The 13,059-nt window shown below is 41.7% G+C and overlaps 1 protein-coding gene across 1 annotated transcript in view; it reads left to right on the top strand.

Moving 5' to 3' along the window:
- Positions 1-7,683, top strand: part of LOC104360371 (chondroitin sulfate proteoglycan 4-like) — a 42,585-nt gene extending 34,902 nt beyond the window's left edge. The window contains exons 9-10 of the mRNA XM_042804843.1: positions 1,227-1,410; positions 1,924-7,683. Coding sequence (XP_042660777.1) covers positions 1,227-1,410; positions 1,924-3,977 — 2,238 coding nt within the window. The 3' untranslated portion in view covers positions 3,978-7,683. The remainder of the gene's footprint in view (positions 1-1,226; positions 1,411-1,923) is intronic.
- The last annotated feature ends 5,376 nt before the right edge of the window (positions 7,684-13,059 follow it).

The raw sequence follows: 13,059 nt of genomic DNA, 5'->3' as shown, positions 1-13,059 counted from the left end.
TCCAGCGCCGCTGGAATCCTTATAAAGAAAAAACCCTAGACTTATGATACTCTGGTTCATTAAAGACACAGTCCAGCTGAGCTCATGCTTACCGTTACCGTTGCTAGTTTGAGATGAGTTTCGCAATGCTTTATATGTCTGTTCTTCACACAAGACCTTTACTAAGCATTGATGCCCAGTAGCATTTCACCTACCTTCAAGTAAGCTTGTCTGGCAACACAGAGTCCATCTTAAGAGAAAGAGAAATACAAGATAATCTCAATGTAAGTTCCTTACAGGCTGGATCAATGGGCCAAGGTCACTGTATGAGGTTCACAAGGCTCGATTCCAGGTCCTACACTTGAGTCACAGCAACCCCATGCAACACTACAGTCTCAGCAAAGAGCAGCTGGAAAGCTGCCTGGTGGGAAAGGACCTGGGGGTGTTGGTCGACCACCAGCTGAATATGAGCCAGCAGTGTGCTCGGGTGGCCAAGAAGGCCAAGGGTATCCTGGCTTGTGTCAGAAATAGTGTGGCCAGCTGGACTAGGGAAGTGATTGTCCCCCATACTTGGCACTGGTGAGGCTGCACCTTGAATACTCCGTTCAGTTTTGGGACCCTCACTACAAGAAAGACATTGAGTTGCTGGAGCATGTCCAAAGAAGGGCAGCAAAGCTGGTGAAGGGTCTAGAGCACAAGTCTTATGAGAAGCAGCTGAGTGAACTGGGATTGTTTAGCCCGGAGAAGAGGAGACTGAGGGGAGACCTTATCGCTTTCTACAGCTGCTTGAAAGGAGGTTGTCTTGAGGTGGGTGTTGGTCTCCTCTCCCAAGTAACAAGTGATAGAATGAGGGAAAATGGCCTCCAGTAGCACCGGGGGAGGTTTAGATTGGTTATTAGGAAAAATTTCTTCACCAAAAGGATTGTCAAGCATTGGAACAGGCTCTCCAGGGAAGTGCTTAAGTCACCATCCCTGGAGGTATTTTAAAGACGTATAGATGTGGCACTTAGGGACAGGGTTTAGTGGCGGACTTGGCAGTGTTAGGTTAATGGTTGGACTTGATGATCTTTTCCAAAAGGTCTTTTCCAACCTGAACAATTCTGTTCATCTATACATACCGTGCATAGACTAAGATATAAAGGCCTCTCTTGAACAATGTTCTTAAGATTATACTTTTTCTCTCTTTACACGTCTGTGTTTAAAATTATTGTCCTCTTATACCTATGGCTTGTCTTTACCCAAACCAGCTGGATGAAGGTGTGATCATGTATGAGCACTTGCATGCTGAGTCAGCTAGCTGGAATGCAGAAGATATCTTTACGTTTACTGTCTCCTCTCCACCATCGGCTCTGGACCTCCAGGTGTTCCATATTGTCATTTCATATGAAATTACCAGGCATGATCGGAACAGTCGTCTTCTGGCAAATACAGGTAAAGTTGCTGTGCTGTTTGGGGTCCAGACTGCTTTAGATTTGTCAGGGTTCCAATGAACAAATGTGAAAAAACAGACTACCTTCTCTTCAGTAACAAATGACCAGAATACTTTTGTTACGGAATGTAGTGTAGATAGAATCTTGAAAAACTGCACCACTGTGTCTTTAAAAATGAGATTAACTACCTATGTTTGATCCTTCCTACTGCTGTAACGGGTATTCTCCTTTTTGCTATAACAGTAGGTGAAAGCAGCATTAAAAGTTTTGAGATACTGATATTTCTTGAGATATTTCTTTAATCTTAATGTATGCATCAATAGAAAATCTTGTCTCTTATATGTGACTCTATTTTTTAAATTGTGGCAATATATTTTTAGCTATGACGTATGGAAATGAAGGATACCATGACAGAGAAACTTTTCTGAGCATTATCAGCATTTTATATCTAATTTCTGAAACATTGCAGCTATAAAATAGTCAATTTCTAAGATTCTGTTTTCCTTCCTGATAGGTGCCATAGTCCAGGAAGGAGGTAGAGTATTGATCAACAAAACAAATTTAGATGCTTCAAATGTATTGATTAAGCTACCTGAGGAACAACGCTCCATGTATGAAGTCTGGTATCAAGTTGTATCTTTACCCCAACATGGCACGATTGTTGTTGGAGAAAGAAACATTACCAAAGAAAAACCTAACTTCTCCCAATACATACTGAATAAATTTGGAATTGTGTACGTACATGATAATTCTGAATCTCTTAATGACAATTTCACTTTTGCTGTTTGGTTAAACCTAAAGAGCAAGTCTGCAACAAAGCCTCATAGTGAAGTTTTAGAGGAGATGTTTAATATCACTGTTGTTCCAGTGAATGACCAACCTCCAGAATTGAAGACTAAAAGGCTGCACTTGAAAGTCCTGCAGGGAGATGTGTCAGTGCTGGGGTCAGAAAATCTGAAAGTTGAAGACCTAGATAATACCCCATCCGAGCTCAAATACACCATTGTTAGCAATCCCAATAATGGTTATTTAGCAATGAAGAGCAATCTCAGTGTCTCTATAAAAGATTTCACACAAGCTGATGTCGACAGTGGTAACGTTTGGTTTGTACAGGATGGAAGTTCATCTTCTGGGGTGTTTTATTTCAGTGTGACTGATGGTAAACATCGCCCTTTATACAAACTCTTCAGTGTTGAAGTCATACCAATTGCTCTAGTCCTGGTCAACCTTACCAATGTTGCACTTCCACAGGGCCAGACATCTGTCACTATTACTAACGTGCAGCTTTCAGCTGTCACAAATGGAAGGAGCACTAATATCATGTATGAAGTAACTCAGCCACTCAAATACGGGCACCTGATGATTGGAGATGAGCAGGTTACTAAATTTGAGCAGACAGATTTGTACTCAGGAAGGCTATCTTACCACCTGACAGATCTCACTGTGTCCAAAGAAGTACTGGAGTTTATGCTTTTCACTGCGGAAGACAATCTAACAGGACAAGTGATGAACATCACAGTGAAGCCTTTAGTACAAGTTGTACGTGACATGCAGATTTCAAATCAAGCAGCTTACAAATTCAGAAGCAGTGACCTGGATGCTTCTGAGCTAGCTAATTTGACAAATAGTAATCCTAGATTTGAAGTGATAGTGCCCCCATCTCATGGAAGGATTGTAAAGAAAAGGTTTGTGAATGATGCAGTGTTTGAAGATATTCAGACGTTCACCCAGGCTGACATTGACAGTGGCGTTGTGCTTCTAAACATAGATACGAATATGACGGGCATTGATCTGTTAAATGATTCATTCACATTTATACTCAGGGCAGATGCTGTACAGCCTGCTGTCGGCTGTTTTCAGTATTCCATTGTGCCATACAGTCCTGCACTCATGGAGGTTTTTACAACCAAAGTGCCTTCCATAACCAGCATCACCACTTCAAAGATTCACACTACCTCACAGGACAAGGCACCAGCCTCCTCTCCGAATGAAGAGCTTGCAGTAGCACCACGTAAGACTGAGCCAACCATGTGGCCAGAGCAGAATCACTGGGGAAATCCACATGAGGAAGGTCTATTGCTAAATCTGGCAATGGGAGCAAGTGGATCTGCAGGGACTAAGACCTCAACTCAGGTTAATGTCAGGAGTCCCAGAGAGTGGGCGAGTGAAAGCAGCAACCCTTGGTACATCATTATCTCCCTGGTCCTGGTGTCTGTGCTACTCATGGTTGCTGTTACTTCTGTGTGTATTTTGTTAATATGTCAGAAGAAAGCAAAGACAAAGGTACTCGTCCGAAGTCAAACAGATGAAGTCCTCAGTAGTCCAGATGGATGTCTGGAACGGAGCTTGACTGTACCCAGTGTTACAGTGACTCCTCTCCTGAAGGGGGCTGAGGGAGGTACATCCTCAACACTCACGGCAGTAAGACATGAACACCTGCTTCCTGCAGTCGTTTCTGCAACTGTAGAACGGCCATTGCAAAACAGCTGGTTAAACCTCGATCCTGAAATGATCCAGTATTGTCGAAAAACAAACCCAACTTTGAAGCGCAGTCAATACTGGGTCTAGTTATGGCCCATTTTGGTCATGCTAATTTATGTTGTATGGAAAAGAGAGTATACGCTGTTGACATATAATTTGTTCATTATTACACTTACTTATTGTAAGTCAAATGATACACTGTTTGTTAGGTGAAATCTAAATACCTGTGAAATAATAATAATAGTCCTACTGATTATGGTGGCCATAAAATAAGATTTCCAGTTGGTACTTCAGCAAAATTCCCATTTAATTCAGCTCAAAATTTGGCCCCGTAGATTTTTAATGCACTTGTGTATGCAATATTTTTTATTTCCCATGACAGGGGTAAAATAGAATGTTCTGTCATGGATTATATGTTTTTAATATAATTACTTTTTTTGAAGAACCAAGTTTGCTATGAAGGTCTTGTATTCTTTCCTGAATTACCACTTCTATTTGAAGGACTTCCAGCTGTTTCTGTAAGTAATTGCCAAGGTGCTAATCTCAATAATGTCATTTTGACCCCGGAGTTATTCAGAGGCCAATACTAAAGAAACAAAGCTGTGATTATTTTGACAGGTGTTCATTCAGGTCACTGAACTGGAAATCTAGAATTCAGCTTAGCAACAACAGTACAACAGTGACAGTGTATAAGGATTCCAGTAAAATACTGTGAGATGTTGTTTGTTCTTTTGTTTTTCTTTTTCCTCATTTGATATTGAACTCTAGCCTTTAATGTCTGCAGACAGCTAAAATGTACGCATGGCCTCTAGTCCACATGGCAAAAACTGTTTATCTGCCAGTCAGCCTGTCTGCTGAATTATCTTTAGGCTTTGGTTATGTCTGGAAGTGCATATAGAATTTCCTGCTCCTGACAGAGGGCTAAATTGTGTCTTCAGTGAACCAAACACAACTCTCTGGAGTCTGGGCGTTCAAGCAAATGACAGTAGAATCAAGTCCACTGCTGCATACTGTCATGTGTTGTGGAGCTACTGAGAGGAACAATCCTGTGAGGAAGTATGTATCCCCTTCTAAAGTTTCACGGTTTACCCTGTCACCTCCCAGAACATTGAACACATGTGCCTTACACACTATGACAAGTACTACCTACTCTAAGTTTGCTTTGTTGGTGAAATGTGCAATAATTTCCCTGCAAAGGAATTTTGCTATTTTTGGAAATCCAAGCTCAATAGTGATGTGCAGTCCCTGGTTAAGGTCTGGTCTTTCTTCCACTGAGGACAGCAGCAAAATTTTTGTTGACTTCAGAGAACAAACTGGCTTAAAGGGAATGGTGCTTTCGTTGTAACCAGTCTTTTACTAAACACTGACCTTCTTGTCTATTTTTGTAATTTTGTATTGTTATAGCTTCCAGATAGCTTCTCTGTAAAAACACCACGCTTACTGTCAGGGTGCAGTCTCGGCACCACACAGTTAACACTGAAATACCATTTTGGTTTGAGCTTAGGTACTGCAGTTTTCTCTTTTATAGAACAGATGGCTGGGCCTCAGCATCCTTGGTGCTATTCATTTCACCCTACTTTGGATGTTTTTTTTTTTGTTGTTGATGATGACTAGCTGTGTTTCTGTGATATATTTAAGTTCTGGGAAATTTCCACCTGTGAGGAGGGCCAGACTGAATCTCTGCTTACTGCTGTGTTCTGGGAACTAACCACAGGAGCAGTGGGGACTGTTTCTCATCTTTACCACCTCTGCCAAGGTCAGCTGTGACTGCGGTGCATTTTGAAGCAATGCAGTTTTCAGAGCCCGCTTCAAGGACAGTAGTGCATGTCAATGAAAAATATACAAGCCACATCTTCAGCTGGTCAAGTTAGTCGGCCACTAGAGACTGAAGATACGAACCCTTTGTATGCTTAAACTAGAATATATTTGAACCCTGATACATAGTTTTTATTTCCCTGTCATTATATGCCATCAATTTTTTCCTGATGGCAGTGTGAGCAGATTTAAATTCAAGCAGTGTAGTCAGTATAAAGGCTGTGGGGCACTGAGGTGTCCTGGGTGGACCGCTGCAGACCTGCATGTAGACCTTTTCTGCTTTTCCAAAGAAAATCTTTTCGACTGCTTTTAGAAACTCTCAGCCAGAGTAGTGATGCTGCCAGCTATCACAGGGACACCCCAGGATCCTTTGTGGAGGTGCAGCCGTACATCTCTTGCCATTTCCTGAGACCTCTTCTACTAACACTGAGCAGAAAGCAGCTTCCTCGAGATCCCAGCTGTCAGCTACAGCCTGCCTCCAGTGCCTTCCAGCTGGTAGCAGGAACCTGGTCCTTTTATAACTCCTTCAAAGCCTCACTCCAAGGAGGAGTAAAGAATTACAGCCCCAACACTTTCTTGGCACATGAAGAAGCCTGTCTGTTATTTCCTTACCACTGAGACCTTCCTGTCAACAGCAAAAGAGGTGTCATACTCTAATACCTTCTGGGAGACCAAGCAATATGCCTCCAATTCATTACCAAAATGTTGCCATGCTGAAAGCTGCTGGAGTCTGGTGACAGAATCCATGCTGTGGACCTGTGACAGGCTGAACAGAAACATGGAAGTGAAATGTGTGCTTAGTAAGATTTTGCTAAATGTATCGTAAAGGTGGGTGTGCCCAAAGTTGTGGTGCTCAGTGCGCAGTGGAGATGGAACATAGGGCTGCTGTAGTGCTGACAATGATAAAAATTGGGACCATGACATAATAGTGACTGAGTCAAAAAAACAGCAGTGCAGTCAGAACTCCACAATCAAATGGGCGTTCATGAGATTTAGCATTTGCATGCTCTGAGCAAGAAACCGTACATGAAAAATACAGAAAAGGTGGTATAATTTGTGCTGGCTTTTTTGGCTTCAGCATAATGAGCTGAACTCTTGTTCTCTGTTTCCAAAATGCTTTTGGTTAAAAACAGGTGCTCATTTCAAGTCAGGCATTATGGAATTTTATTTTGAGCATGGGGCTAAATTTTTAAAGCATTCAGGGGGGGTTTTGTTTGGTTTTGTTTTGGTTTGTTATTTTTTTTAAATAAAAACAGCCTAAATGCCTAATTAATAAGAGAAGTGTGCCAGCAGTTTTCTCCCTCAGTTGGTGCTGCTGTGAGACAACTGTGCCAAAATGTCTGCCATGTTATGGAATGTTTTGATGAGAACTTTATATGGATATAAGCATATGGTATCAGTGATTAATGGGTTTCATACAAAGTGCAAAGGTAATACTATTACTGAAAACTATGTATAGATTTTGCTTTAATATCCTACCCTGAATCCCCAGGAAAAAAAAAAAAATGAAAAATCTAGTTGCTTTAATGTAAGCTTTCCCTGTGGCCAGTGGAGATGGTCTGTGGCAGAGGACAATTCATCTTGTTCTTACATAGCTATTTAATATAGATGAGAGGAATTAACTCTGGATGAACTAAGATCACTGACTTAGCTAGAAGTCCAGCTTTGAGATGGTGAAAACACTCTGAGAGGAATCTCATCCCGGGTTTCCCAAATAACAATCCATTAGAAAATGCCTAAGAAAAACGTTTTGTACGTAGACATTCTTTTTGTGATTCCAGGAACTTGCATAGTTTATGGTCAATCAGGTTTGAATTTTTTGGTTGCTTCACTTAACCTTGAAGTTCTGTTTTATTTAGTGAAGATAGGGTATATGAAGGATTCCCTTTCTTACCAAATGGGAGTTCTAAACTGCAGCATGAAAGTGCCTTGAAAACATATATAAAATCAATAAACTGTTTTGTTTATAATTCACACACTTACGGTTTTGTGCTTTCTTTAAAGACCTGTAAAGTATTGTGGTCAGTGTAGGAACACAACAGGATCTGATTGCCAGTAACAGCATTCTTCCAAGTTTTCTGGTGTTTATTTTTTAAATTGCATGTGTGTTGCACTGTTGTGCTGTGCCCAGCATTGTGCCTCTAACATAATGCATATGACTGGAAAAGGAGACATGTCTCATGCACCTCTTCAGCACTTGCATGAATCTAACATCAAAATAGATGCACTGATTTGAACTTGCTCAAACAAGACTGCACTGGGTTCATTTCAGGAAGTTTTTTCTGTTTTTTAAATACACATGCCTGGAAGATTTTAAAATAACAAATTCTTCAATGTTAATACATTAGTGCTGTTTTGTCATAAAAAATTACTTTTTTTTTTTCATATTTAAAGTTCATCAGATTATTTTGTATCCTTGATCAAAAACACATCCTCCAGATTCACACTAAATACATTGTTTGACGTGATTTTTACTTTTTGTTAATCAAAATTTAGCTGGTTTGAAGTTGTTACTGTAACTTGAAATAAGGAACTTTCTTCTTGAGACGTCAGAAATGCTGGTGACCTGGGGGAGCAGCTTCCCCTGTGCATGACTCAGTGTCTGAGCGCAGAAATCGGTGTCAGCAGTAGTGGCACTCAGTCCCAGGGTTGTGTCCCCCTCCCCTAGCCCTCCTACAACTCAGAAAATGTTGGTTTGGGAAGAGAAGAAAGTAGGACATAAAATGTCATAAAGCTTTCATGTTTTTCCTTTCATTAAAATGTTAGCAAGGGCCAGCTACTAGTTTTGCTGCAGTAGCCTGTTACTGCCTGCAAGGCCAAATTCAGCAGTGAATCTGCTTATGTGTCCGGAGCTACAGGCCTCCATTCTGCTTGGACCATTTTTTTCAAGTCAGTCTTTGTGATGTTATGTTGAAGTACATTCTGTGAATATTTTTGAACAGGCTGAAAATAATTGTCCTGGCATATTCAATGGAAACTCTATTATAATTTATCTTCACTTTTTTCAAGCTAAATCCTGCCAGAGCTTGCATATCCCAAATGCAGTCCCAGAACAAAATGTTCTTTCATTGCAACTAGTGAAATCTATAGTTTCACATCTGTTTGTAGGGAGACTCTGTATGGTGAAATGCTTGTTTTACGTGATCATTTCCTCATTTCCAGTCTTGCTGCTTGGTTATTTTTGTGCCAATGATTTGTATGTGCTGGTAAACACTACTTAGACATTAAATTGTTCATGGACTGAGCTTTTAGCTGCGAAACCTTTGCATGGCATCACAGAGAAAGGGACATCAGGTCTCATAAATTTGTTGGGGAGAATGAAGACTGAGCAGTTTGAGCATTGGTATGTGATGGTACCAAGCATCAGAACTTCCTGCAAGAACACAGGCAATAGATCAGAATAAATAATATGCAGTTTATAGAGTGTGACTGATCACAGTGATTTGCTCCAGCTAATACTTTGTACAACTCCATTTTTCATAGCAAATTTTATGTAAGGTGCATGAAAGAACATTGATGAGGAAATTGTCAAGAAAATAAAAAATAATTAGAGGAATCAAAAGTTCATATTTCGTATACAAGTACATATTTGAGTACATATAAATTAAATTGAAGCCATAAGGGAGAGGCACATAGGAAGTTGGTCTGAGACATGCAAAGACACCAAAGAAGCTGGTTTGCTGGCAGTGGGTGCTGAGGAGGAGGTTGATTAGAGAGGCCGGGGAAGATAGGAGGATGGGACAGAACCAAGTTTTCTGGGGTTAGCTGAAGTTTCAAAAACCAGGGAAAGGTCATTCGGAAGCAGACCCATGGGCTTGATTGAAAGACAGGTGATGTGCTGGGCTGTGCCTCTGGGAAGCGGGCTATGATCGATCATGCTGCTTGAGGAACTCACCTCACTGCCAGAGAAAGGGAACAGCAAGAATCAAGATGACAAGTTTTGTTCCCATTAGAGGGGACAGTTGTGCTGTGGGTGGAGGGTAGCAAGACACCAACAGGTGAGCTCTCTTTGCTTTTTCTTCTGCTTTCCTCTGCAGCTGGCAGGAGACCTAGTAGAAGTAAATCTATGGCATGGACATTTTGAATGTTGGCTTACAAAGGTGTCAGCCTGTTAAGAAGTCTAGTTTTGGGGATTCATCAGATCAGAGCACTAAAATCTTTCCTTATATAACCATTTCCCAGTTTGGCTAAACTGAGTTGCCTGGGGTGTGGCCCAGATATTAAAGCCTGTTGGTATGAATATTGCCTTAAAAATAGAGCTGCAGTGTTCTTAGTGTCTTGGTCAAAGTGCAGAAAGGAACAGGGTGAACTTGCCCAAGGTTTTGAGTCATTGTAATCTCAATTAATGATTAATGCTAAATCTAGTTATCTGCAGACTCTGAAAAGTATTTATAAATAAGGCAACAGAGGTCTTTATTTTGAGCAGAGCTAACTAATGCAGATAAAGATGGACCTGAACTTAGCTCTTGAAAGAAATGAAAGTAGCTTGAGGACTGATCTCCTTTTCACATGGCTGCACAAAAATACTGTTGAAGAGCAGCTCTAGGACTAAGATTAGACCAGGTGTAGAAGCAAGCAGAAGTGGGACAAATTAGCTAGAAAAGCAAACAACTGCCTGCTTCGTAGCATGTCATAGTCAACCTGTATTGTCTATGCCAGGTCCTATATGCTGCTAGGGATGCTGCAGTATAACCATCAGTGAGACAGGTTGCCCATTTTCCTTCCCTGAATTACCTTGCTAGTGGTTGTAGGACCGAGGTTCACTTAGCCTTCCTTGTGCTAATTTCTGGGATTCTGAGATGTCTCTCTGGCGGTCCTTGCTTCTGAGTATGGGACCTGCCCTCAGAAGCCCAGTACTTCTGTGCGTGCTGCTCAAGAGGCAGTGGGGTGGTAACAGTTTGTCAGCACTGATCTGTGCTGTGGCCCACTCTAATCTGAACCCACAAAAAGACACATTATACCCATTTCAATTTCACTGGTTCCCCAGAAAGCCTGAAAGTTTCTAAAGCAGTGGGTTAATGATACCCCTGGGTGATGCCACAGGTCAGGAAGTATCTGGTTATTCCCCCAACACCCAGCTCAGCTGCAGCACGCACTGTGCCTGGCAGGCCTGGGTCACTGGGCACCCTATTTTGTGTCACAGACAGAGGGCGAGAGCCTTCACTCTGCTTGGCCTCTCTGCACTGCTTCGGCTGTCAGGGAGAGGTCTTCCCTTGTGTCTTGAGCACAGCTGCAGAAGAAGGATTTGCTCTCAGGGGCTGTTGGGTAGCGGAGCTCTGCTCTGGTTCACAGATTCCCCACTTCCACCCTGCTGGGAAATTCTCAGCTGGCAGCTGTGAGCAGAGGGCAGTACTTTGCTAAGAAACCTAGACATACCCATGTTCTGCTTTAGAGTTTTAACTTCCTTTTTTAAAAGAAAAAAAAAAATATATATTTTTAAGAAAAATAAATCCAGAACAAGAATATATAAGCACATACATAAATCAGAGTCTCTGCCGGGAGCAATTGTAATAATTTGGTTGTAAACAGTGCGTCACCTGCTAGGCATTAGAGCTGCAATCTATATAAGATAGATGTACACACCTGAACCCAGCCTTGCCCGTTATGTCAGTTTATGTCATTGGCAGTTATGGATGTCATTTTCTTCAAACAAGTCTGACTCTCTAGGAGATTTACTTGTCTCTGTTACAGAACTGTTACGTGGTTTAATGCTCACTGGTTTCAAGTCACCAATGTGTGTTTCTTTAGTTTATGGCAAAGTTCAGCAAGAAGCTATTCCAGTACATAGATTTTGGAACAGGATGTTTCTAGTACTTCAAGTGGTTGAAAGTCTTTGTAGCTCAAAGAGCTCTTGGAGCTGATAAGTGTGTTTCAAGGAGTAGCATAGCTGCTGTTGGCAACTTCTCCAGCTTTTATTGCTTTGGGAAAAAAAAAACACAACCCTGCTGTTACATATGGGTAACACTGTAGAATAGTGTAAAATAAATAGAAAAATATATTTTGCCCTATCTTCTTCACACTCTTTTCTGATGACATGGGACATGGACCTGTTTCTTTCTTAGCTATTGACACCATAAACAAAAGGCAGCAAAAATGATGAGGCTGGTTGGTTGTGTGGCCAGTGCAGGGTCCACTGAGACTATGACTGCCTTTCTCTAGCAGATGAAGAGCAGCTGTACCTGAAATGTCTTTTGGAGGCTGTATGGAGAAATCAGCCTACTGGTTACATGGACAACACGTGCTTAAGAAATACCAGAGGTGGATCTAGCAAGCATCTAAATAAGCTATTTTATTTTCTTGTTTACAGTTTCTGTAGGGCCATGGAAGTTGTTATTTTCCTATTAGGAGATATTTTTATTTACAAAGTACTGCACTGAGCTCAACTTTTTGTCCCATGCTGGAATGGACAACACAAGTGACTAATAGCTTCCACACAAGCATGTGATTTGGAGAGAAGATGCCTGACTCAAAGTCTCTGCAATCTGCCTTTGAATATTCCCCAGGCACAGGAAACAGCGCAGCCTCTCTTACTTTCAGGGCAGACACACAGGACTCCTACATCATCTGAAAATAACAGATTGTTGGAAGTGCAGATGATTACACAGCATATCTGTAGCCTGTCTGGTTGGAAGTGATTCTCTGTGCTAATTTGCTTCTTCAAACCTAGCTGAGAGGGATAGAGGGATCTCTCACATGGAATGTAAGGGGGGCAAACACTGTTGGCATCAGGATGCTGCTCAGCTTGTGGAATCCTGTGGGTTGGCCATTGCCATGAGAAAAAAGAAAAACATCTAGTGATCTCTTTTACTCCAAGGTAAATCACAAGGAATTGAGTATCACCACACCTGTTTAGCTGATGACATACATCAGTATTCACAAAACCTTCAACAATTCCAGTAGCCGTAGTCCAGGCAGTGCCTGGTTTGACTGGGAGGTGCCAAAATCAGACTGGCTGTTCTTTGGGCTTGCCTTGGATTTACACTCTCCTCAGTGATGGAGGAGGGAGCCCAGGGCTGGCAGTTCAGGGTAGAAAATGATCTGGCTCTAGCCTACAACTTGTCTAGGTTAATAAACTAAACTGCATGTTTACTCACCACTCTGTCCGCAAGCCTCAGACACTCTGGGGAAGAGTTGGTGGCAGATAAGGATGGCGATTGGGCATTCATATAATATTGCAGAAATCCAGGTTTAAACCTGTTCCTCTCTGACTGAGAAAGGTGTCCCCCGCTAATCCCAGGAGACGGCCCAAACCTGTGAGCCGTAGGTGCTCTTTGCAAAAATACCAAATGAACAAGGAGACAGGGACGAAGCCATCATTTGGGGTGCTTTCCAGAGAAGTAGGGTCAGCACTACA

The sequence above is a fragment of the Tyto alba genome, unplaced genomic scaffold (assembly GCF_018691265.1).
Source record: "Tyto alba isolate M040663 unplaced genomic scaffold, T.alba_DEE_v4.0 Super-Scaffold_42, whole genome shotgun sequence".
NCBI lineage: Eukaryota > Metazoa > Chordata > Aves > Strigiformes > Tytonidae > Tyto > Tyto alba.
The sequence above is the reverse complement of the archived record's forward strand: the minus strand, read 5'-3'. Positions and strand labels throughout refer to the sequence as shown.